The sequence below is a fragment of the Patagioenas fasciata genome, chromosome 5, assembly GCF_037038585.1.
Source record: "Patagioenas fasciata isolate bPatFas1 chromosome 5, bPatFas1.hap1, whole genome shotgun sequence".
Lineage (NCBI taxonomy): Eukaryota > Metazoa > Chordata > Aves > Columbiformes > Columbidae > Patagioenas > Patagioenas fasciata.
This window is the reverse complement of record NC_092524.1, coordinates 36647472-36675120: the sequence shown is the minus strand read 5'-3', so window position 1 is coordinate 36675120 and position 27649 is coordinate 36647472. Positions and strand designations below refer to the sequence as shown.

Below are 27649 nucleotides of genomic sequence, written 5' to 3'. Positions count from 1 at the left end.
AACAAGAATAGCACTACACAGATAGATCTGTGTTGTACTTTGTTTTTAAGAGAAGATCAGAAACACCTTAGGTGACTATGACATTATGCATAATTACTTACTATAGACCTGTCTAAAGGATTCACTCCTTTGAGACATCAACATAAACAAGAGTATTACCTTCCTATTTTAACAAGTTTCCAGTAAACCAATATGGATTCAAGTGTTTTCTCTTTAACTGGACTGAATTCTTTTTCACATTCTGTTATTAGCTGTGTTATACAGCACACCTCAAAGAAATTTCATTTCTTAGAAGTAGAATTGTTAGCTCGAACTTTAAGAAATAAAGCCCAAATCCTCAGGATTTTTAGTAGCAGCTGTGCAGCTTGGTTCCCCAAGTACCGTCCTGAGGTTTACTTTTGAAATCACTAAACTTCAAATACAAACCTGTTTACATTTCCAATAAATATTTAACAGAAAATTTTACACGATGCACTGCTGTGCTCCAAGACAAAACTATAAATAATCACATTTGAATATTCAACATTCAAGTAACTTCATTAAAATTATCAAATACATTAAAAAACCTCCGATCAGTGGAGCTTTGGAAAATAATTTGCTTCTACCACCTCACATGAGACAGCTACCATATAAAGTATCAACCTCAGAAATATATAAACATAAATCTTCATTACTTTCCTCTTAACTGCCTGTTCAGCTGACTATAAGCTGCTACCATTGTCATCATACCTTACTGCAGTGAATCTTAACCAGTACAGAACAAACATCTGTCCTGTGTGTAATGAAACAAAATAACTTCCTTCCTGCCTCATCCTCAAATAAAATTCTAGAAGCCAACTCAAATATAACCTTTAAAACAGTATTACTCAGGTAAGGACAAAAACTTATGCCTTTAAACAGTACTGAACTACATCTACACATTATTGCTTAGTGCTATAACGCACCATGATACCACAGGAGGTACAACATTTATCTGTTGTGCCTCTGTTTCAGATATTATCACATGTATTAACATTTGCACGCTGCATTGAAATTTTGAAAGTGGGAAAAGTAAGCAAAAGCACAATTGAACAAAACCAGGAAACCTTCAGACTGTTTTGTGTATTAGAAGAACAAAAAAAGCATATTCCACCTAAACATTAAGTTCATCAAAGTCATTCAAATAACAGTGAAAGAGTCAACCTGCTCTGCAGAGGAGCTTCCACAATTTGTGGTCTTTCACTAAGGAATGTATTTTCAGCCTTTAGGAGAGCCTATGATCCCACTTTCCTTCTGAAGGAAAGCAAAATGCTTAGCACACATGACCCCAATCTACAGTCTCTCAAAAGAATATTTTAGTACATCCTCTTTTATATGCTAATTTTGCCTACAGGGTTAGGGAGGGTGTGGTATTGAGAAAAAAAATAAGGCAGCAGGCTTTCAGTTTGGCTTTTCTCATGCACACAGTTCAGGAATGAAGGTGTCAAAATGAAGTAAACATTGCTCTGAACTGGCAATTCCCCCTGGGGTCATCCTCTGCACTTCCCTGGAACACGGAGTGGTTTAGATCAAATCAAGGCTGAAGCACACGATGCAGAAAGTGCAACAGTGACCTCTTACATCCTCCTTCAGTTTCTCAACCACTCTTCACCGTAAGCGCAGTCAGTCCCAGTGTGTTACGCACACGTGTGCAAACACTCAACAAGAATTGTTGAACTCGCAGCCCTTTAAAAACAAACAAACAAACAAACAAAACAAAACTAGAAGAGCATTAAAAGTCAGCACTTCCATTAAGACTTTCTACTTTCTAAGACTGTGTTTATTACCCTAAGGAAGCCACAGGAGTTACGGCTTACAGACCACTTCCTGTTTAGTTCTATTAACTGTGTACGAAAAGTTTGAAACATTTAATCTTCGGCAGTACTTAGAATATTCTACCGTGACTGGAAGAACATAGAAACAACGTATGTTCAGCCTGCCTTTCTTTGTACCAACTGCCCTTCCCCATTATGTAGGTATCATGCATTATTAGATCTCCATTCTCATTTACTTTGCAGTATTTCTCCCATTTCTGTTCCTGAGAATGTCATTTTACAGAATGTATGAAAACATAGTTTGAACTTTTTTGTTAATCTCCTAGAGCATAGCTATTTTTCTTCTTCACCTTCTTCCCAATATTATACAATAACCTTTACATTTATCTTTAGACACTCTTTACAATTACATTGATCAAGTGCTTTCCCCTTTGTTACTGTAACTTCTGTATTTCTGTTTAGGATATAACACCTCTCAAAAACGTACACATTTCCTCAATCTTTTCCATTCTTTATTAGGGACACTTAATAGTTAGCCACTGTCATGTGTGGATGCTTGCATGTTTATGGACAGCAATGGCCACTGCCTAACCCCTACACTGGTTGCTCCCCCAGCCAGCACCAGCACACACCAATTTCTTGAGTAAACTCCTGTCCTGATTCCCTCTTCCCTCCTTCGAAATTGCTGTAAGGCTGTGTCCAAGGGCAACGACATTCAGGTTTATCCATCTCAATCCCAATTCTCTTCTCAATGGGGAAAAGGCTAGCAAGACAAAACGAAAATATCCTTTGGGTTGAATCTGACCTAGATTATCAACTGCATCATGAAAGAGTACATGTATTTTTTCCTCCTTTGTATTTAAAATGGTAAGGTGCCTGTGCAGAGACAATTTCTCCTCTCCTCCTCATCCCAATTTGAACCGCATCTGTCACAGTCAAATTGTCACAGAGGGTCAAAAAAACATAGATAATTAAGCAACAAAGTAGTTTGCAATCTCTACAGTTTAAATTGTTTCACAGAATAGAAGTCTGTACACAGAGGCCTGTATGAGTGACAATAAGTAAGGCAGTTTGGCTGATATTAACTTCTGAGTGCTTCCTCTAGGCAGACATAAGTGGAAATGTGAGAGACTTACAGTTACACTTTAATGACTTAAATTGCTCTTGGAAAGACATACCTGCTTTTAATTTCCTGGTTCACAGTTATTGCTGGTATAACCAAACAGAAGCAATGAAATTACACAACATGGCTACAATACAATCTCTCTTTTTTTTTTTTTGTGACAGTGTTCATTAAATGCACTTATTTTTTTATACCTGAAATCCAGAAAGGTACAGGAGAATTCCCTGACAGACTGATTTTCTCTATCACGATGACTGATAGGCTTATACCTTGTGAAAGTTATATACACTACAACAATCTTCAAAAACGTAGTTCTGATTTTCCGTATTTACCTAATTACAACCCCTAGATATATATGTCCATCTTCTCTGTCTTGTAAGTAATTAGATTTATTAACATTAAATCGACAGCTGGCAAAGGAATACATTACCTGATTTATCATGATGGAAATTTAACGGGCTCTCTAAACTATAAACTGCATAATATATTAAAGAAAAACAGAATATATATTCTAAATTATGGCAAACAAAAGCAGAATGTAATTTTTAAATTAATTTTTTAGATCAATGCTATTTTTACAAAGGTACTAGTGCAATTTTAGGTGCAAGTCTGTAGATGTTTAGAATTCAGATATCCATACCTACAAGAATACAGGATGTTACCTTCATGAAGTTACCTAGACAGATGGCTGAAATTCAGTGACAGAATTTGATATGCAATTCACAACGATATAGACAGACACAAATTTAGTTTAAAAAATAAAATAAATTTAAAAACCAATAGTGAATCACAAGGTAAACATGTCTGTCAGTATATTATATACATACTCCACTATCTGGGAAAATCTCATTAAGTATTCCAACACATTGTTCTGTCTAACTAGGAATATTAATGACCAATTTCTGTACAGAGAAAAAAAGAGTGAGTTAGAACAATATAAAAAGGTCAGTATGAAGTAAGAGTAGAATACAATTCCCCAAACTATTCTTGTTTAGTCCTCTTAAACCAGATTTTAGAAAAGTATACAAAAGATTTGTAAATATCCCTGAAAAATAAGATTTTCCTAATGCAGTGACACCATAAGATACTATAGCTTCTTTCAGAGACAGAAAAGAATATTTTGTAATAATACTCAGCAACACATGTCAAAAACTGTGAGCTGTTAGCTTATCTATACTGAATTGTTGTCAGTAGACATCACATTCACAAGTCTGATCACTTTAACAATGAAAACCTAAATATAATAATCTTGTCCGTCAAATTATTTTGCTTCAAAGTTCCTGCTTATTCTATTAATGAGATGCAAATAACTGGAACTGATTAAAAGTTTCAAATGAATAAGACTGTTTTCTTATTATTGTTTAACTCTAAAAAAAAAAAAACTCTAAAAATGTTTTTGCACTTAGTAATTTACAACATGATCAAGTGCCAGGAGGCTACAAGTCATGCTTCATCTTTCTCACAGATCATTATTAATATTTCCACTAGCTATAACCGTATTTTGTACAAATCTTACGCCTCACTGAATTGGAACAACGGCTTCTATTAGGAGCCAAGTCTCTCCCTTAGACTCACTGAGCCAGGAGGGGGAAAAGAAAAAAGCCTCACAGGCAAACAGCTTGGTGTTTTTCTTTGTAACTACCGATTTAAAGGGCAGACTATCTTTCCTTTCAAAGAACTAGAAAAGAGTCTGTAAGTTCTGATGCTCAGTTTCTACTGCTATCTCAGAAATACCTCTGTAACCTGTCAGCACATGATCAGCTGCGTGGTCCTTCAAGTGGGTGACTTGCAGGGGCAGAACGAATCAATCTCTACAACCCTCACTGCAGTATTTCCTGCAGCTTTTAAAGACCCAGTTTGAAAAATGTTGACTCACAGATAAAATAAAGAAAGTCTCAAAAGCTCTATTCTCTAACATTAGAAGTAGACTTGGGAACCTGATAAAGCCTGTCAATTAAGTGTTTATTTTGGAAACTGCATATTTCAAGACTTCAGTCATTAGATACAGGATTTTCCAAACTACAAAGCCACCAGCTAAAATTTAGCTCTCCTCATTTAGATTTAAACTGCAAACTGAACGATATTTGACAGGGTATGTTGAGAGAACAGTATCATTATTAATTGAGCACTCATTCTGCACTAATTGGGAAACAGTAGAGAATCCACAAGCTGTAGAATCAACCACAGAAGTCCTTTGCCTCTCTTCCCCACGGCTGAGCCATGCTGTGAGCAAAGAGCCCGTGGGAAGCTTGTCCAGCTGCTGTCTATAGATAAAGAGACTTTTGATTTTCTAAACTTGCCAAACCAATACATTTCCATCAACACAAAATCAACTGGATTTTTTCTTTAATTCAGAAACGATCATATGAAAGTTACTGGCAACTCTACAAACTCATCAAACAATTTATACAAAATTGTCACATGGACCTGCACAAAACCTGGCAGCTCAATCACTTTCAAATTGACAGTAACTCAAGAAAGTTGAATGTTTTTCTTACATTCAGTCAAAAATATGAGTACAAACATAAAATAAGAGACTCTTTCTTGACAGAAATAACAGGTTTCAAGAAAACCTTACAAAGTAAGTATATTGCCACAAAGGTTACAGCATTTTCAGTTAGATTACTGATTGTTCCTATGTATAGGCTGTATTTGTCAAAGTCAGGAGGTTTGTATATTGCATACATATGGATCCACATATGCGAATGTTGTATGTCATATCCTAAAACCAAATTCTACTTAGTATTCTGGATAGGTTATGGAAAATTTCTACAGAAAGTTATTTGCTCTTACCAAATTTGCTGTTCCTAAACAGACGTATCCTGAGCTGAACTACAGATTGACTGCATTCAGAAATGGATTCAATTCTCGTGTGTTAATATCACAGTATTATAGACTAATCCCAGCTGAAAGAGATTGCAAGAGGTCACCTTGTCCAACCACCTACACAGAAGTAGGTCAAAAATCAAATCAGACCAAGCAAGTTGAGCCTTTGTCCACTCAGGGCTTGAAAACCTCTGATAGTATGCCTAAATCTTATTGTTTCATTTGTTGTTTTATTCTAGCACTTCTAAAATTTCAAAAGCAGTTGTATTAACAGCCTTAACAATAACTTGTAAAGAACACACACGAGGAGTTCTGTAACATCACGGAATCAAAGTTTATTGAGGCTATATATTCACCTCATCAGTTCAAGAATAGACTTTTTAAAGGATATAGCTATTTTGCGAGTCTTCATGAGTCAATTAACAATATGTCGTAAACTGATAAATATTGAAAAGCTTTGTATTTCTGCAACCACATCAACGATGAAGTAAAAGTATGCCAAATTATGTAAATAGCTCACTCAAAGCAGCATCCATCTGCAGAATAGAGAAAAATTTGAGTCTTAACTCCCAAACGTTATTTCAAAAACTTAAAGTCTGCTCAAAAGAGTAAAGTTTAGAGAACACCTCAGTCACACAGACAAGTCTAATGCTTGTTTAACACCCCCTACATACACATTTCAGGGGGAAAAAAACAAACAAACAAAAGCAAAAACAAAACACAGACACAAACCTGGCAACTCTCCACGAAGATCAAAACCAACACATTGAAGAAGCTTCAGGGTTTCTCATGCAAGGGAAAAATATGTGACAAAGTTTCTCAATAAATCAATTTTTTACCACAACAACAAACCACCACCACAAACACCACCCTCAGAAATACTTGAGCTGTGTTATACTAAGAATGAAAAGAGTCCTCCAAAACTTGTTACATTTGAGTACCAAGATAACTATTTCCTACCTTTAAATACAAAAAAAATTGATAATATTTAGTTTCAAGTTAAAAGCTAAAGCTTTTTTTAAGTGTTTTTTAAGTGCTTCTATTTTGAAAAAAAGAAAGCACAAAAGGAGTAAGACATTATTTTTCTATGGATTTCAAAACACGAAAATAACTAGTGATTTTCACCCATACTGTTATATTTTCAATTGGCACAGCATTAAAGAACAAAAAATTCCAAAATATGCCAAACAGAACAGTATTCTTTGAAATTGTACACCAAAAATAGAAGAAAAATAATCAATTGTTTTCTTCTCTTTCCTACTGTTTATGTTCTGCCAGCTTAAGTTCCTTGTATCGGTTCACAGCAAAATCAGACAAGCACAAACAATGGTTAGCAAGGCTGGAAGCGACCCAGGAAACACGGGAGCTGGGAAGCAGGTTCTTCCTTCGTATCTGGCAGCAGTTACCATTGGACTGGCTACGTGCACTGGGAAGCCATGTCCTTGGCTGTTACTTCCTGCAGTGTTAAAACTTGTTTTTCTAAGGCAAATATTTTTTTTTTCTTTCTATTAAAGGCTTGCAGATTCTCCATTACTATTTCTGTTCCACATCATACACGTAGACACACAGATTATCTTTGTTCACTTCACATATTTTTAAATAAAATTTTTTAAAAGATACTTTGCTACAAATATTTATGGTGATCAGTACAACTTTCAACAGGAACATCAGAACATTTGCAACTGGTTTTAGTCCCCTTTTTCAGCTACTGCTTTAAGATAGTTACTGAGATGTGTAATGCATCATTTCAGAGGTTCAGTATAAAAGTATTGATGTTTGGTTTACATTGGGAAATTCTATCTTGAATTGAAATTAAAATATCAAACATCTGTCATCTTTTCAGATCAATTATCACATAATAACAGCATGTTGCAAACACAAAAATATCCACATAAAGAAAACTAAAGCTGTAAAAGGCAATGCTCTACTAATTCGAAACCCTAAAAAGGTACTATATAAGAAGTTCAAAAGGACAGTACTCTGCTTTCCTCCCCTCTTTCACTATGCCTGCATCACTGTCAGTAGCATAGTTTCATCTGTCATTACTAATATACTGCCATTTCCTAATTATAATTTCACATGCTACTGAAAAACCTCACATCTCTACTACTCTTTTATCAACAAACTGGCAGATGCAGCCATCAAACATTTTTTAAAATAAGTTGCATTATTACATTTATGGCGTGGCATGACAAAGCAGTGAGACTGGAGTTACAAATAGCCTCATTTGATGATATTTTCAGAAATGGAGGTCAGAAATGGATATTTTTTAGGAAAAATACATAGCCACATAGTAAATCAATGAACAATAAATTATATAAAAGATATTAAGAATAAAAAGCAGATTGCCTAACATGCAAACAAAATGCATAACTATAAAGCTGAATGCAAAACCACATACCAAGGAACAAGCAAGCTACATATATATATATATATGTATATGTATATATATAATTACACCAATCTAAAAAATAATTGAGTCACACTAAACAAAATAACTACATAAAACAGCAATGCTACATCAAAAAGATACTATCCTCAACTCCCAGGGTTTTAAACAGCATTTCTGATACCAATAATAATTTCTTCCTTTAGATGATGGAAAAACAGAAAAGACGGAAAGAGTACTAACTACCCATTTGATAAACAGACACCAAAACCCTTCTTTCTTGTCTTTTCAGTGATGTGAGAAATGTGTCAGTGAGGAAGACCAGGTTTTTTCCTTTCCGTTTCCACAGATGTCTGCAAACCACACAGTCAACATAGCGGTGCAAGGAAAGGGAAAATGAGCATAAAAGTAATTCATCAAGTACCTGCTTCCAAACTTAGAGATTGGAATCCCTGCCTCATAACCAAGGCAGCATTTCCCTGACAGTATATACCCAAGTGGAACAGAAAAGCAGACACTCTCATCCTCCATTATCAACTTTCCTTGTGCGAGTCGGTGCCCCCAGCACCAGATCCAGCTCAGCAAAAGGGAGGAACTAATGGGCTGGGGTTCCCCCAGCCACCCTGCAACGTGCTGTCCCGGAACGCGGCAAATTACTGCCAAACATGGTGGGTTTGCTGCCAAGAGAGACAGGCTTGTGTTGAGTCCACATGCGCTGTAATTCAAACTATAGCTGTATGATGGATGTGTCTCTATGATGCTCCTTCAAACCAAAAGGCAGCAATAAACCACAGCCCCCATTTTGAAGCTCTTTTAGTAGTATAGTTTGATGGTATAACAGTATTATGGCCTCCAGAACTGTACATTCTCCAACTGCTATACTATAGTTTGAGAATTAATGATGAACGTGTTCAAAGATTCTGTCTATAGATCAACATAACACAGATAATTAAAAAGAAATGTGTAGACACATCACACTGTCCTGACTCAGGCAAGTCATACGCAGGATTTTATACCACCAATGTGTGGCATGTACTTGGTCTCAAAGCTGTCACCTGCTGCAGGCAACAGAAATACAAGAATTTATCAAAAACCTCTAACAACTACATCACCACTGTACAGTTTTGACAGAAACATAAAACTTTCTCCAGAAAAAAACATTCTTTGTCCCCAAATGACGTGAGAATAGATGGGAACAGGGCTATAAGAAAAGGGAGTGCCAAAACAAAGTATCTCAAAGAGACAGTGTAAATAAATACAGTCCATGTTTATTCAGCTACTGCACAACTACAGCATTTTATCCAAAAGGTGGAAATAAATTCAATTCCCTTGTCTGCACAAATGGATTTCAAGCTGGATCTCCCACATCCCATGAGAACACACCGACTCTGCAGACTCTGAAATGCGTGAAGGAGCCTGTTTTCTCAGTCAGATCTGTTCTACTTTGTACAGCAACTGGATACTACCAGCAGAATTTGAAAAGCTGGTGGACTGTGTGCCATGCAGATGCCCAACTACCACACACACACACGCAAGGAAAAAAAAAAAAAGAGAAAAAAAAAAAAAAAACCACACCATGCCATTCATTTCTGCTCTATCTTTATGATACTGCCATGTTTTTGCATAAAGTACAAAGAAACTGAAAAAAACTAATTGAGGAAAATTCCGTTCAAAAAGTGCTTAAAGCGCAATGGCAAGTCACTTATCCAAGAAGTGAAAAAAAATTGACTGTACATTGTATTTGAAGTTGGGAAGAAAACAGACTGCATTTTGAACCTGTTTATTTTCTCCACATTCTCCAAATCCTCCGCTTCATTACTCATTGCAGATTGAAACCTTTTCCTCATGCATTCTCTGTATCTAAAACAGCCTCTGTGTGTCCGCTGGCTGCCTTTTTACAAAAGAGCATCAGTGCTAATGGCTCTGTAACCTTATGCACAAGTTGCTTCTAATGTAAACTGGCAGACAGAAAGATGATTTTGCTTTATATTTTGAGAAAGAACTGAAATTAATACATTACTTCATTAAGAGACTTTTTTCTGCATCATAAACAGCATTTTCAGTGTCTAACAAAGGATACAATAAGGCAAGAAAACAATTATTGTTAATAAGCGCATCAATCTGCTTTGCTGTCTCACTGAAAATAATTAAAACACTTTTCATTATACTTCCTCCTTCAGGGTTTCACATAATTTAGATAAGATTTTTTCCTCTTCCAACAACAGAAAACAAGTATTTGTAAAAGTCACTTAATTGCCATGCTTGGCAGCCAGTTTAAACAAGTCAGTATACGTATTTGCAAATTCTTTTGGTTTTATACTTTATTTTTCCCAGACTACACCTAATGAGATGGAAAGAAAAAAAAAAATGCTATTTTAGTATTTTGTGCATCACACTTTTAAGATTTTTCAACAGTATTAGTAAGATTAAGTAGTATTGCCAAACATTTTCTCTATTACAGTGACACACATGAGAAAGTTAAAAATTATCTCTTCAAAATATTAATGGGGATGAGTTCATGTACATTTGAATGTTCACAGTCATCTCATGTTGGCATATTTACCTGTTGATGAATTTGTAGTGAATCTGAAGTGGTATTTCAGCACTGCCTCTCATTAACAGAAACTATTTACTTTCTTATTTTGCTCACCTGGCCATCATGGCTCTTCCAGTACAAGCTTAAGTTTCTATTGTAAACTGCTTTTTCAACTTGAAGGAAAAAGGAAAAAACTAATGACTTTTTTTCTTTTCTTTAGACTAAGGAAGGAAGAGCCTTCAGAAAGGTTCTTCCATGAAAGAGAAAAAATATCTGTGCAAAGGGTAATCCTCTTCACTAGTTTGCTCTATCGGTGACATTTAGAAAGATCTACCAAAACTAAAGAGAAGTTTAATTAGCAGAAAGGGCAGCTGAGAGAACAGGTAGCACAAGAAAAAAGCTTCTAGTCTTTACTGTGCAGAATGAGAAATTTTGAAAGACAGATTAATTCCTCAGACCACTTCATAAATGCTGGATACTGGAACTCATCGCTTTTAGTTAGCTAAAGATAGAATTAGCCAAGAAGAGACATCCTATTCCAAAACATGTGTTTTGTGTAACAGGAATGATGTCCCAGTTAAAGGGAAAAACATCTCATGAAGCACACAAGAGACTTGGACTTGAAGCTTTTACATAAAACTGCTACCGCTTCAATGCTCCCGAAGTATTGTTCTAGAAGCTGTCTTACTAACTTTGATAATAAAAATATTTCCCTCCCTTTGATTTTTAAGATGTTTTCTGGGTAATCCAGATTAGACATGTCACTATGACCTCGCATGAACTATAGTCTTCCACAGTATGTAACCTGTAGATAAAGAGTGTAACCAAAGCTTCCTCCCCCAAGTGTGTTCAAACCTATTCACAACTAAAATAAAACAAAACAAACAAAACAAACAAACAAACAAAAAAACCCACACAAAAACCACACAACACCCACCACACCCACCATGACTCCTATCTAGACAGAACATCTGTAAAAAGCCTGTCATTAAAAAAAGGCTCTGTACAATTCTGTACAAACGAATGTAAATCAAGTGCTCATGAAAGCTCCCCTGTGTTGTATCTCCAAGTTCATTCTGTGACTATCAGCCTCTTGAGAGGCTCAAGCAACAGTAATGTTGTTTCATTTTTAAACCATCTTTATGAAATTGTTTTATAACTACACCTGTCAGTGCCTAACACAAGTTATAACTACACCAGGATGCTATAGTATCAGGGATGTTTTCAAATATCTGTCTTCGCATTCACCAAACAAACAAACAAAACAACGAAAAAAACAACCAACCAAAAAACACTTTGTTCTTTATATATCAAACCTGAGTGTAACTTATGTGGACAGTTTAGCGATCACCACTCAAACCTCGGACACCACTTCCTCATTCATCTCCAACCTTTTTTTTGGAGGCGATGGGGGTAAAGTCCTCTGAAATATAATTTTCCAAATAGTCTTAAAGAGTGCACTTCCCTAAAACAAACAAACAACATGAGATGAAGTAGTAAAGAATCATTGTCCAAAGTCTTAAATGCCCTAATCCCAAATTACCACCAAGCTAAAGGAGAGCTGGGCTGTACTCATTGGGATGCACTATGACCCCAGGATTTTTTGTGCACATCACATCTTTACCTGCAATAGTGTGCACTGGTTGCCAGCCCCAGGTGCACACAACACCAACTGCAGGAGACCTCAGCACCCATTTACAGTGGTGAGCTCTAGACAGTGCTCAACCATCTGGACAACAGCTGGAAAACCTCCACTATAAGTAGGTGAGGCCAGAAATGCACAGCCATCCAAACTACAAAAAACCCAACTCACCAAAAAAATGTCAGACGAAGCTGTTCTGTAGCAATGATGCTATATGTTCACCTGTGTAACGTTCACCTTTCAGTACAAGTGTCCCAAGTTAAATCAGCAATGAAGGTGGTAAAATACAATGAAGGAATAACAATAAATATCATCAAACCATTCCACATCAAAGAATCAGGGCTTATTACAAAACATTGCAGTCCCCAGCACTGTGAAAAGCAGGTTTCTCTATTGTCTAGAAACTGAAAAGAATAAATTAACTTTGGCTGAGTAAAAAGCATTTATCTTTTTCTATTGCAAATGCAGCCTTGAAAAAATAAAAGAAAAAAATAAGGCTGTGACAAGTGGTTACACATCAGTTTTACTGAGTAGGCTCTGTAACCTTCACCATATTCTTAAAACCTATGACAATATTTTTCTATACTGATCTCCATATACTTCCTACATCGTGCACTACACAATCTACCTACCCTTTCAGTCACAATTTTTATTCTCAATGCCCAAATTAAAGCTACTCCTTCTTAATAATGTTTTTCTTCTTGTCCTGCCTAAAATGAATCTTTCTACTTAATGCAACATTGCTATCCAGGCTTCCTCAAAGTTTCCTCCTCCTCAGACAAAAAAAACCCAACACCACACCACACACCACAACAGAGAGAACCAGGTCCTTTGACCTTTCTTCCTATGTCATATCTTCTAGACTTCACATGTTTCTTCATTTCTTCTCTGTGAGCTTTTCCTCAGCTGGTACAAAACTTGCAGAAGTAGAACCAGTTCTTCAATGTGACTGCACTGCTAATTGATACTTTCTCATCCATTAAGCTGCCAGCTCCCTTCTATAAAATTGCAGCTTAACCCGTCACACACCTCTGCAGATTTTTTTCTATGTAAATGTAGTTGTGTTATATTTGACCTTGAATTACATCCCACTGCAGGTTGTTTCTCCGATTTGTTAAGACTGTGTTCTATCCTCCACCTTCCTGCCTACCCGTTCAGTTTAGCACTGTCTGCAGATTTTAACGCTGTATATTTTACTTCTTCATCAGAATTATTAATGGAAACACTGAACAGGAACAGATACGGAATGAAGCTTTGCAGACTCCTATTTAACAAACACCAGTTTGACTCTGAACCAAAGCTAAAGAAGTTTCCAACCACTTGTTCACACACTTTAAGAGGTTTAATCTAAATCAATACACTCAAAAAAAAAAATCCATAATCCATTCACAATCAGTGCCTCTTCACACCTCATCACAGAAAAGAAATTCATGAGAAGGGAAGCTCTTCACACCTCATTAGTAATTAAGTACAGCTCACAAACCAATGTACATTAATAAATCAGTTTTTTCCTAGTTGCTTTTGAGAATATTAACATAAAACATCAAAAGATTTATTGTGTTCAGGATCCAGAAATCTATTCTTCTCCTATCTGAACAAGTTGTGATACAGTGTTGTAAAAGAAATTAAATGTATCTGTATTTGAAAAATCCAAGCTTCAGTTACCATGCCTGTAAACAGACTGCTTTTTGCAGTTGCTTGGACTGTAAAGATTTAGCTTGTACTAATTTGGAAAAATTTATCTGATGCTGACAGCATTAGATGTTCCCTTAGATCAGTTCTACATGTACATGGACCACAACAATGAAGATACAATAAACACTAAATCAACATGATATAATCTTGAAACTAGCCATAAGTAAGAAAGGCTGCACTAAAATTGGTCTGTTAACCTCCATTCTTTAAAAATAAAACATTTACTGCCATCAATGCCCAAAGAGAGAAAAAGGAACATTAAAACAAACCTGCCAATTCCAATTGCACTGAAGTAATAGCTTGCATCACATGTACACTCAGTGTACCACTGAAAATAAATAATACTTCATAAATTGCAAATGTAATAAACACAAAGGACAGAATAAAGTCTCCTTAAACCACCCACAAATGGATGTTGTCAAGGACCATCAAGCTAAAACCCACTATCATGTCTACAATTTTAGAAAGTTGTTTTTGTTTTAATAGCTCAGATTTCATAAAGAGAGTAATTTAAAAAATCTGACAGTACATATATGAATTTCTAGCAAGTTAGATGGGCTAGAATAAAAGTGAGAGATAATATTGGGCCAGTCAGACCTTTTACTTCAAGCATTGTAATTGCACGTTATTTTACTAAAAATTAATAACTGCAAATGTGTTATATTTATTTAACATAGAATAGATGAGTTAAAGCAGACAGAAACAATGGAAAATTATTCAAGATGACAGATCTACAAAGAAATCTGCCATTTGGTAAACCAGCTGGTCATAATTAGACTCAGATTCATTTCTGAAGGGAGGACACAACACCTTCAGTAATCAAGCCAGTTAACATGCACACTAATTATAAGAAGACCTAACAAGTGCAAGATCCTTCTTCCTCTTCACAAGGAGTAAGAATATTTTTCTTCACAGTTTCTAAACCAATTCCTTGTTTGAGAGATGAGCATCTTGTTTCAGGAGTGGAGCTGGGGAGTTCCTCCGAGAGCTGTCATCTCCTCAGGAGCTGACAGAAATCATGAAAGCTTTCATCTTTAAAACTCTGAACTACAGCTGCATCTACCACAGAGGGTACGATTAAGTAAATTAGTTATAAACAAATGGCACCCTGATCTCCTTCTACACTAGCAACCAGAAGAGGAGGGGAGAACTGACTCAGCAAGTACTGGGTTTTGATAGGCTTCGCAAGCAGCACAGTTGATCGCCTATTACTGAAAACAAAGAATTTCAGTAGACTTACAGTAGCATAAAACATGTAAAGTGCTGTCCAGCCTGGCCACGGGAAACTGAGAACTGACTGTGCCACTACTAAACTTTCTTCTCCCTGTTGTACAGGCCAGAAGCAATGTCCTCCTGCAGTGTCAAATGCAAGTTTAGGAACCATTAAATTAAAACATCCAAACCATAAGATGTAAAGATGAACGGTGATTTTAAATGAATGCAACTGACTAATTGCTGCCAAAATATCATGCAATTTAATGCCAATTTCTACTTCTCTATAAAAATTATTAAGATTGGTTTTATTAACACTCTTATTACACTTTATTGAATCCATTCACCTATATTATTACTTGCATTTTACCACTCTGCCCATAGCAGGCTCAACAAAACCACATTCAGTTACTTCAACACAATTTAGATTTTCTTAAAAGCTTTTTCGTATTTTAAGACACAATAAAGATGAAACCTACAAGACAACGCCAGCAATAAAGAATTGCTTAAATATATCAAGCTTAGCAGCAACAGTTCAATTAAAAAAATGAGGTATAAACAACAACAACAAATGTATAATTTTAGCATAGCTTTAAAATTATAGAAGTACCTAGACTTAAAATTGTTTTCAGGAACTAATACTAGGTCATGTAAATTCTGATTATACAATGTTAGAAATATATCAATCTAGTAGGAAAGTTCCTCAAAATGCCATGCTGACACTGGCAGTGTGGAAATGCACAGTGTAATCCTCCACAATTTTTACCCTAGAAATCAAAAGGGCTAGAATTGTCTTTATTACAAAATTACTGAGTTCTTAGAGTCTCCCTTCTCCAGGGACTATCAAGGCACATTTAAAAAAAAAAAAAAAGGAGATTTTCACAGAAGACTCCAGCTTCTCAGCACACAGGAAGGAAAGATGCGATATCACCACTCGCACTGCCTATTTATTACCTGGCTCTCCAGGTTTGCAATTTACACACCACCACATGATAAGATCTGACTCCCTGTTACTGAAAGACAGGGGAGGAGGGTTCCTCTAGCAGAAACCTCTTACTCAGGGCCAAGCCCCCTCCCACTGAGCTGATGCACTTGTGTAAAACAAGTCAATTTGCTAAAGAGAGAGAGAACATTAAGGAACTGGGGGTAAAAGGGGTTAATTTCCTTCCAGGTAAGAGCTGCATCTGTTCAAAAAACATGGTCTAGCACACATCAAAGACAGTTCAAGGGTGCTTGTCTGACCATGCAGATGGAAGAAAAAAAGAGGAAGAATGAGGTCCTCCCTGTTTCAGAAATGGTAAATTAGGAGATTGGCTCAGATGTGACACCAGCAGCTGCAGGCTGGCACAGCTGCTGACGCTGTGGCTGGATTGCTGGAAGCCGGTCCCATCCAAGCTGCTAAACACAAGATTTGTAGCAGGTGGTCTAAGAGACCATAGCGTGCTTAGTATCAAAAGCCTCCAGTGCAGGAAGAGCATTACGCTTAAACGCTCTTCAGCAGCGTTCTGGGAAAATCATAGCTATTGCTTCACTTCACCTAACCCGTTATTAGCCTCGGCAAAAAATGAACTAAGATGAAGAGCATATCAAAGTCAATAACACAGTGCTCAGGCAAAACATATTGTAAGCTGTCCCAAAAGAACAGTTTGTAACTGCTTTCTGAAGTACTTCAAACAATCCAGACAAAAGCGCATACATGTAACATGATTCCCTCCCTGAGTGCACCCTTTAAATTATAAAATCAGACCTGCTGGGCCAACAGTACCAGAGAGAACTGAGATATAAATGTATTTCAACTTAGCAAGAAATGGTTGAATGACCTGGGGGAGGGGAGGGGAATCTGTCCAGGATCAGATTCAGTTTCTTCAGCTAATAGAGGTGCTGAACTTCCACCCTATGCCTCTGTGGCTGATGAGGGAGCACTATTGTTTCACATTCAGAATCCAGGTCTGTCTGCACACATCAGTATGAACTCAGCAATTTACATTGCTTACAAGTGAAATTACCAACCAGGGCTCTAGGTAACTGTACCAATCCAGCTGCATTTTTTATCTCCTAAAACAGGAGTGCTAAAATGTATCTAAATACGACAAGAGGGATGAATATTTTACATTTTTTAAATCCACCAGCAAACACTAGATTTCTAACACAGATAAAACACTGGCTGGGTCCAATTGAAGCCATGGTATCATAAAAGTCAAAGTGAATCTAATCAACATGATGCTGAAAATGGGGTAGCAGCTGGTCCATCTACATTAGGACTCCCAGTGCTGCCAACATCAATCAGTATTAGGTCATTATTGTAATTCTTTTGCTAGTCCAGGGACAATCATGATTTCTAGGTTGTAACAACTCTAAAAGAAGCAAAATAATCTGAATGTAGTACTGTCAAAGCATTTATAAATTGAAACTGTTTTTAAAGGCACAGCATTGTTCTCATACCATGGTGAGCTGTAGAAAGCATTTTAACATCTCAACAGGAAACTGATGGTGTAGTTGTGGCACACTTTGGTGCATCTGTAGTACTTTTAATCTGCTAAAACAATTTATAACTGGTCTACTTGCATTAATGGAAAATGCTATGTTCCACTGAATCACAGATACCAATTCTCTAAGATGAGCTATGTTACCATGTCTTTGTTGCTAGTAACACAGCCTGGACAAAACACATGCTCATTTCAGCTTCTAATCAACCGTGCTAAAAATATTCGGCAATTCTTCATCTCTATTTGCAAACAGATATATTTTTCTGATGCATTTTTCAACCGAGATTTATGATCTTCAGCACAAAATTATAAACGTATTTCAGCCGGATCATCCCTGTCTTCCCACCAGAGCACACAGGGGCTGCTGCCGTCGCCGCAGAAGAGGGAGAGAAGGCAGAGGGCGGGAGCAGGTGCCGAGCTGACCGGTCGGCTAAGGCCGGCAGCCCCGCCACCTTCCGCGCCTCCTGCCCCACATCCCTTCCCCACCACCCCACACTCCCGAGACAAGCCGCGGGCTGCCGCTGCCGGCCTGGCTCCGCCTCGGGGAGGAGCAGGGGCGGAGAGGGAAGGGTTGTGCCCCCACCTCGGCAGCCGCCCCAGGGCCCTGCCTCGTCCCGCTCCGCTCCGCTCCGGCGGAGGGCGGGCTCTTCTGCTTACCCGCTGGCGGTGCTGGGCGGCGGGCGGCGGCGCTGCAGCGCGACCTCGAGGCTCCCGCCTGCTCCGGCCCCCACCTCCTCGGTGCCCGTGAGCGCCGCCTCTTCCCCGGCCCCCGCCTCCTCCGCGGCCGTGGCCATCCCCGCTGCTTCTTTCGGTCGCTGCCTCGGCCGCCCTCTCCGCGCCGCCAGGCCCTCTTCGACCGTGCCGGCCACCTTCCCTGCGGGGCTGGCTGCCGCCACGCTGAGGCTGCATGGCCGGGCCGCGCCCTTCCCCCGCACCGCTGGTGGCCTGGGCCGCGCCGGTCCCCGCCTACTGCCGGAAAGAGGCAGCCCGTAGGCGAGAGAGGCAAATGGCGGCGCCCGCGCCCTCAGCAGCTCCCCCTGCTGGCGGCGGCTGGCGCTCGGCCGGGCCGGGAGCGCGGCTGCGAGCAGGGCAGTGGGCCCGGCCCCGCGGCCGAGGGGCCCCGCAGTCTGCCCCGCTCCGGCACGGGCGAGCCCCTGGCAGACGCCTCGGGAGCGTTGGCCCGTGTACCCTCTGCAAGTCTGAACGACCAAGGAGTGAAAAACTGCTGTTAATAGCTTTCCACGTATATTTCAAACAAACTAAAAGAGTATGCAGTGTTTAGAAAACAGCAGTCTTACCAAAAGCCGCATGAATCATGTAAATTGTTTGCGTGGGAAAAGACCCTTAAGACTGCTGCGTCCAACCGTTAACCTAACACTGCCAAGTCCACCACTAAACCAAGTCTTTTGAACACCTCCAGGGATGGTGGCTCCACCCTGAGCAGCCTGTTCCATGAAGAGATTTTTCCTAATATCCAGTCTAAACCACTTATGGTGCAACTTGAGGACTTTTACTCTTGTCCTATCCCTTGTTTCTTGGGAGAAAAGACTTCACATCCACCTCCCTACAACCTCCTCTCAGTTAGTTGTAGAGAGTGAGGAGGTCTCCCCTAAACCTCCTCCAGGCTAAACAGCCCCGGTTCCCTCAGCTGCTCCTCATCAGACTTGTGCTCCAGACCCTTCACCAGCTTTATTGCCCTCCTCTGAGCTCGCCCCAGCACCTCAATGTCCTTCTGGTAGTGAGGGGCCCAAAACTGAACACAGGATTCAAGATGCAGCCTCGCTAGCGCTGAGTACAAGAGGATGATCCCTACCCTAGTCCTGTTGGTCACACTATTCCTGATACAAGCGAGAATGCTGTTGGCCTTTTGGGCCACCTGGGAACACTGCTGGCTCGTGTTCAGCCACCTGTGGACCAACACTCTCAGGTCCTTTTCTGCTGGGCATCTTTCCAGCCACTCTGCCACAAACCTGTAGCATTGCATGGGGTTGTTGTGACCCAAGTCCAGGACCCAAAGTTAGCTTTCTGTAGCAAATAAGGGAAAAAGCAACCAAGCCCTGGCTGACAGGGTGTCACACACAAGACTATGCTACGTGAAGTGTGTGAGGTGACTCTACAGCCTCTCGAGGAGTGTCTTGCTCTGAGGACACAGAGCAGGGACACCAGAGCAGCTCTGTGCTGTAGAGCTAGGCTGGCTTGTCCTGCTATGCTTAAAATTAGGTGGGCACCTGTGCTATCCTCAGGAAAGTTAACCAGTACTCTAACAGCAGGCATGCCCAATTGCTTTTGAGCACACAGGCTGTGATTTGACAACACACATTAGAACATCAATCTGCTTTCTGAAGTGTTTTAAACCCAGTAGTCCTTCTAGCAAAATGTGACCAAAACTCCCATATTGTGAAATCGTGGGCTGTAGTGTCTCTGCACTACTACCAGTGGTAAAGACTGCTTGATTCTGGAGCATAGCGTGCAGCAAATCAGTAAATTAGCTTACCATGACTCCTGTGCAACACAAGCAAATAAGTCAAGTAACAGGGAGCAGCATTGACAAGCACATTCCAGAGACATCTAAACGATTCCTTGTGCAGCCAGCACAGGTCTGGCAGACTCAGTGCTGAGCTAGAGCTAATAAAAGCTGGCGAACCCAAGCTGTGCCTGCATCTGTGGTGCAATTAATCTATGACATGAACAATCTGCCTGCAGATCACTGTAAGCTGACTATATATACAAATTTAACAACTCACATTAATTAATACTTACAGCTAGATTGAAAAAAATATCACTAATATTTGGCAACAAATATCATTACAACTCAGAAGCGTGAAGTTCATACGTCAATAATTATGAGAGTGATAGCAAAGTCATGATACTGTACATGCACATTTTGATTTTGTGATTTAATTTTTTATCTCCCTATTAGTATAATCTTTTATGCTAGACAAGTAACATCAATTATGTTACCATAGCACACAGAGTTCCCACTCACAAGCACTTGGGTGTTGCCTTGAGTGATACACAAATAGAGAACAAAAGGTAACACCATAAAGTGTTAAGACAGACCTATAAGACAAAAGATGACAGAGTATGAAGATATGATGAGAATGGTCAACATGCCAAGAAGAGATCTTTGCATACCAGCAGCTTAGCTATTGTCAGTTTTTATAGGCATCACAGTAAAACAGCCCATTAAGGAGGGGAGGCTTTGCATTATGATAATGAAAGTGCTTTTTATTTAGAAATTAATTATAGTTTCTATACCATATTACCAGTGTTCCTCCTGCCCACGTTAGTTCAAACCAAGAACAATTGTGTCAGGACAACAATGATTTCTGCTTCTCCTGTTGCTCTGAAGTCTGCAGTCCACATGGGGTAGCTTCAGCAGTCCTTCCTCCTAAATCCTAATGTTAGGGATGGTAAGTGACCTAAGAGAGGACACTGCTAACTATAGCAAAAGACAAAAGCATTACAGGCCATAGCTTCCAGGCAATTTCTAGTCTCCCCTCTTTGAGAAAAGTGTCATCTTCTGGCAAAAAAAGACAGAAAGTTCAAACAATCTCTTAAAATCATCCTAAGCAGCTGCTCAACCCCAGGTGTTAGGAAAACGTAGAAGTTAGTAGAGGTTTATCCACGTGCCTGACATTCATAGCCGGAACCTTTTGAAGACTAGCATATTCTGAAACTTTGCAAGTTGCAAAAAGTCATGAGCCCTGACAGTGTTTCAGATACATCAGCTGTGAAGACTGGGAGCACAGCCCCCTTCTAGAAGCGCTGTTGGCTACATAAGAGTTTAGCTGGCTGAGTCCAAGGCCAGCTGCTCTGCTGATAAGACCTGCTGTAAAGAAAGCTAGAAGTGAGGGCTTCCCTCTCCTTTCCCTTGGGAACTACTTTTAAGGTGAGGCTGTACCGCTGGCCCTCACCTGTGCTGCATGGCAGATGGGCAGCTCCTACATCCACACCTGGTCTCCTGCCTCCTTGATCCTGGTTCTGATCCTGACTCAGATGTGCTGGCTGGGCTTCCTGGCTTGGTCATGGACCTGCCTCTTCACTGCAGGTTTGTTATGCAATCACCAGACTATATCTGACCCTGATCACTGCCTCTGGCCCTGATCACAAATCAAATGTGCTGCTTCACATCCTACTTCTTCTTGGTGAAGTCTCTGCTCCCACCTGCCTTGGTATCTCACTCCACCCATGGGTCACCTTCTCTTGCAGAACAGCCGGCTCTCGCTGCCCCCTGACATTGCCACACGAAATCCATTACCACACTGTCATGCTTTAAATTTTAATCACACAGAGATGCTGATGTGCAGAACAACTGTGCTGACTGTCCAGAGAGAAAGAAGCATGAGTCATGTGGGGTAGCAGAGACACACAGATTCGTCTCTCACAGCTCAGCTGCCTATCACAGCCATGCAGCTGTTCCACACACTTTTGTTTCACATTAAATTAATTCCTACATTTCAAGGTGTGTAAATTAATTCCTATATTTCAAGGTGTGCATTCATTGGGACAGCTCTGAGTTGAGGGAAGTCTTTACAGAATGCAGAACCTGGATGAACTTTTTTTTCCTTGCATGGGGGTTGTTAGGACTGTTGTGGCACTTTAGCTATTCTTGGCTGCTAGACTGGTTCTGGAGGCTGTAAAGAGCCAAGCATAGAGATGGTCAACGTGCATATATTATTATTGTAACTAGGCTGCAAGGCTTATACATAAACTAAAATCCTGTTAAGTTGTGTTCGATATACATTGTGTAGAAACAGAATACAGGTGCACTAACATCTAAATATAAGATGGGAGATGACAGACACACAGAGATGGAGAACCGTTTTAAGTAGTACAATAGACAGTGAAACACTGGTCTCAGCGCACCAGGAAATGTATTAAATTGGTTTTTTTGCATTATTTGTCACTGCGGTCATCCATTGCTGCTTCCTCTTCGCTTTACTCCTTTCTGTCCTAAATCCTACCATTCACTCACCCAAACTACCCAAACTGCATTTCCATGCCTAACCCAATCAGTCTTCTCTGTCCTGAGAGGCCCCAATAGAGAAAAGTCTTTCCTGCCTATCTTATTTTTCCAAAAACATCTTCTTGGCCTTGCCTGCTACTTTAACTCAAAGATTCCCCTGCAATTGCCACAGGCACTTCTAATACCTGATTGTTTCCTGCTGCCACCATGCCAGCATGGTTCCTAGTTCCCCATGCACCCTCAGTTTCCTCTTGCTCTCTTTCTGTTGTAGGTCACTTCTCCAAATTTTCCAAAAATAATTTCTGAAATCCTGGCATGCCTTCTACATAGTACTGTAGGAAGCAACACAGTGACTCACTGTCTTATTGCACTGCAAAACTTTAAATGTCTATCTTTAAGAATACGTATTGTACCTTGTAGGTATTCAAAATATAAAAGCTGGTGTGATTGACTGTCTTAAGAAAGAATAGTTGTTTTGATTGCATTTAGAAATGTCATAAGATGCCAGGGTACATTGTCCTAGAATGTACATTTGTGTGGTTTAGTTATGTTCCAAATGGTAGAGACAATAATCAAAATGCAAGAGAGCACAAATAATTAGATAGGTTGTTTTGCAAGTGTTTTATGGTAACTCCGATGGAATTCTGTGCTATTTAATGAGCCGCTTTCTTTTTCTGTTTTTTCCTTTGAAATTACAGCTGTCTCCAAAAGAATCTTTGTGAGTACAGAAAGCAATATACAACAATGCTAAGATCCTGATGACAATACACCAAGAACAAGAATGGAAGTAAATTTATTCAGCAATTCTACTGTTGTAAACAGTTCATCCATCAACCATAAGCAGTTAGAAGGGCATAGCCTCTGGGAAGTCATTACTATTGCCACTGTGACTGCAATTGTAAGCTTAGTAACCATAGTGGGAAATATTCTTGTTATGATATCCTTCAAGGTTAACAGTCAGCTGAAAACTGTCAATAATTATTACCTGCTCAGCCTCGCCTGTGCAGATCTTATCATTGGAATATTTTCTATGAACCTTTATACATCCTATATACTCATAGGCCATTGGTCTCTTGGAAGCCTTGCCTGTGACCTGTGGCTAGCGCTGGACTATGTAGCTAGCAACGCCTCAGTAATGAACCTCCTAGTCATCAGTTTTGACAGATATTTTTCCATCACTAGGCCTTTAACTTACAGGGCCAAACGCACACCCAAGAGAGCTGGTATCATGATTGGTCTGGCTTGGCTAATTTCCTTCGTGTTGTGGGCACCCGTAATCTTGTGCTGGCAGTATTTTGTAGGTGAGCGAACAGTACCACCTGAAGAGTGCCAGATACAGTTTTTGTACGAGCCCATTATCACCTTTGGTACTGCAATTGCTGCTTTTTACATTCCAGTGTCTGTGATGACCATTCTGTATTGCCGCATCTATAAAGAGACAGAGAAACGTACCAAGGACCTTGCTGAACTGCAGGGTTCGGAGTCTGTGGCAGAGTTTGAGATGATAAAGCCTCAGAAATCTTTCCTGAAGTCTTGCTTCAGTTGTAAGCAGCAAAACTTAGTTAAAAGAGAGAGGTGTCAGGCTTCCTGGTCTTCATCTAGTCGAAGTACATCAGCTACAGTGAAAGCCTCTCAGGCAGCCAGTACTTGTAACGACTGGGCTAAGGCTGATCAGTTAACCACCTGCAGCAGCTACGCATCTTCAGAAGATGAGGATAAACTTGGCACTGATTCAGTTTTCCAAGTAACTTACAAAAGTCCATCTAAAGGTAAGGCAGAAGAGTTTCATGAGTGCACAGATGTTGTTGTCAAAGATCAACCTGAAGAAAATGATTTTGAGAACCAGAAATACTTTTTGTCACCTGCCAAAGGCCACATAGAAAAAAGTAAAAAATGTGTGGCCTATAAATTCCGGTTGGTGGTTAAGGCTGATGGTAGCCAGGAAGCCAACAATGGTTGCCGTAAAGTAAAAATAACTCCTTGTTCTGCTGCTCTGTCAAAGGATCCTTCCATCAAAAGCATGGATCCAAATCTAAATAATCAAATCACCAAAAGGAAACGGATGGTTCTCATAAAGGAACGCAAAGCAGCACAGACTTTAAGTGCCATTCTTTTGGCTTTTATCATCACATGGACTCCCTATAATATCATGGTTTTGATCTCCACATTCTGCTCTGACTGCATTCCCCTGACACTGTGGCACCTTGGATATTGGCTCTGCTATGTGAACAGCACTGTTAACCCTATGTGTTACGCTCTCTGTAACAAAACTTTCAGGAAAACATTTAAGATGCTGCTTTTCTGCCAGTGGAAAAAGAAAAAAGTGGAAGAGAAACTATACTGGCAGGGCAATACCAGACTGCCATAATTGCTTGTATATAAGGGATAAGGGCAAAAACAGATATTGATGTAACCTACTAAATTGACTGTAATCTTGTCTTCTCGAAGATGTTACTTTATATGTCTAGCGGTTAAAAAAAATCTGCAGAAAAGTAAAATTTTGCATGGAAGTCGTGTGCTTGGGATAAAGAAGTCAGTGGCTGCTGTAAGCAACACAGGGTGGTTTTGATTATGTAGTAGATCTTCTGGATTAAAGTTATCATATTTGGGGTCTTCTGTCTGCGAATATGTAAATTGTAAACTACTAGTGGGATGATAATTCAGTCTACCTCACTGTAGTGTAAAACTGTTTCTTCTCTTAGTTCCTTTATAGTGTATTGTCTGTTTAACTTTCAATGTATGAAGCAATGGAGTTTGAACTACTTCTGTTTTGAGACTTTTCCACCTGCTGTTGGAACAAAATAAGGACTATTTAAAGGCAGAAATGCTGTTATCCCCAATACTAAATGATTAGGGAGATTCATAATATTCCAAATGAACACACATATTATAGGGGAATGTAATACTGAGATTTCCACCTTAAGGATGACTTTTGTGGAGACATAGGAATAGCTCATAGTGTAGGAAATAGATAATGTATTTTGTATATGAAGAAGTCAGTCCCAATCTCAGTCCCATCATGCAAGTCACTGTCATCTGTAAAACATAGTGGTGGTTAGCAACTAGCTCCAAAATTCTCTATTTCACAATGCTTCTGAAGAAAATTTTAAAATTTTATGCAATTGTGACAATGGTACAAATCAGAACTGACTGTAAAGCACAATGGACATAGGCTATTTACTTTACAACACAAAGCAAGTATTTTTTGCAATCCTCTTGTTGCACTTCCCATTGCCCAAAAAGTTTCCATTGCTGATGTAATGATGCAGAACAAGAGAAAATATATATTGATGCTCTGTGAATTTGTTTATATATTATGAAGTTATTCTCAACAGTGACAGAATTGGCATCTCTGAAAGAGTAAAGATTTTTTACATAATTTTTGATTATGTCAATAAAACTATTAAGGACACTGTGCACTTTCTTAGCACTTTTTGTCTTGAAGTAGCTTTACAAATACTAGCCAACATCAGGTGCTTGGAAACTTAAGTTATCTCCAGTCACTATCTTTTGGTCCAGCAGAACTGTATCTGCTACAGTACTGGGAGCTGGACTCAACCACTCCGATGGTTGTGGCTTCTGGAACTGTGCTGTACTGGTCTGCTTACAATGAGCTGAGACTCTGGCCACTAGCTGAGGTTTGCTGGGGCTTTGGGTTTGTGTGAGGACACTTCTGTGGCAGGGTTGAACTACATGTGCCCATCTGATGTCTGTGTGCGATGGGCACGAGTCCATCAGCATTGAGTGAGGGCAGGAGCGAGGGGCCACCTTCAGCAGAAGGCCATTGGAACGGAGCTGATGACCTGCCTCCTTGTGGTGGGAACAAACATGAAGCCTCAGGAAAGGCCATGAGAAAAAAAAGTCAGTGGTGACAGGAGTCATAAGGAATGAAGTCCTAAAGTAAACAAATGTTTATGAATAAATGAGACATATATATACACAAAGTTCAGATTCAGTTCTAGCCAGGGTGAGATGCTCTGGAATATTAGTTTGGGCCAATCTTCATATTGTATCTACTATACACTTTAGTGGGACATTGGAGTGGTGGCATGACCCTATTGCACATTTCAGGAATTGTATTAGTCATCTTGAATGTACCATTGCTCTCAGTGAAATGGTTTGTATAATTTATTAAATTATCGTATTGTCAAAGTGTTTCCCTACAGATGAATAATTCCTCCATGTCAACAACCACAGGTACAAGTAATTAATATTTTTTTTCCCCAATCTCCAGAGAGGAAAATTGTGTCTGTGACAGATTAGCAGTGTAGTAATGTAAAAATGTGTTCTCTAAATTCACGATTGATTTTTGTAACACACCATACGGTGCCTATTATTTTTTGTCCATTAGCATATGATTGCTTATTAAAATAAAACAAGGGTCTTTATAAAGACCCTGTCATCAACTTTCTGCTGTCACTATCGATAGTTTTTCCTGTATACAGTAACTGTGTGCAAGTTGGTTATTATAGTGGGTTTACTTTACATTACATTGGATCAGACATTCAGTAAACTATGTTTGATTTTTAGCAAATGAATGTGTCCCTCTGTGGCACAAGCTGTAGCTAAAGGTAAAATTTATGAGGTAGTAGCAGTTCCTGCTAGCTGCATTGTTGTTGCTAAAGTAAAGCATTGGCTTCTACTGAAATTAAATGGGAAATTTTTTTGTTTGTTTTGGCTTCTGTTGAACAAGAGTATTCTGTAAATGTTTATGGACTCTGTGCTCAGTAAATGTATTAGAATACATGGCAATGGATGCAACAATGTTGGCTCAATGTAACTGTGAAATACGTGCTCAAACGATGCTGCTACCACTTCACCATGTGAGATGTTACATGGCCAGACATGGATACATTGTAAATACCAAGAATTATTATATATGAAGAGGTGTTTGTTGCTTTACTGTTATGTAGGATGTTTACTCTTAAAAAACATCAAAAACCACAAAAAAGAAAAAAGTGATCAGAGTATCAGTAAG

General features: G+C 39.2%; 2 protein-coding genes across 2 annotated transcripts in view; one reads left to right on the top strand and one right to left on the bottom strand.

Annotated features, from left to right (window-relative positions):
- AVEN (apoptosis and caspase activation inhibitor) overlaps window positions 1-18675 on the bottom strand; it is a 98301-nt gene extending 79626 nt beyond the window's left edge. Inside the window, exon 1 of the mRNA XM_065840058.2 lies at window positions 18360-18675. Coding sequence (XP_065696130.1) covers window positions 18360-18611 — 252 coding nt within the window. The 5' untranslated portion in view covers window positions 18612-18675. The remainder of the gene's footprint in view (window positions 1-18359) is intronic.
- The window catches only part of CHRM5 (cholinergic receptor muscarinic 5), a 50652-nt gene extending 23003 nt beyond the window's left edge, over window positions 1-27649 (top strand). Inside the window, exon 2 of the mRNA XM_065840057.2 lies at window positions 23370-27649. Coding sequence (XP_065696129.1) covers window positions 23453-25039 — 1587 coding nt within the window. The 5' untranslated portion in view covers window positions 23370-23452 and the 3' untranslated portion in view covers window positions 25040-27649. The remainder of the gene's footprint in view (window positions 1-23369) is intronic.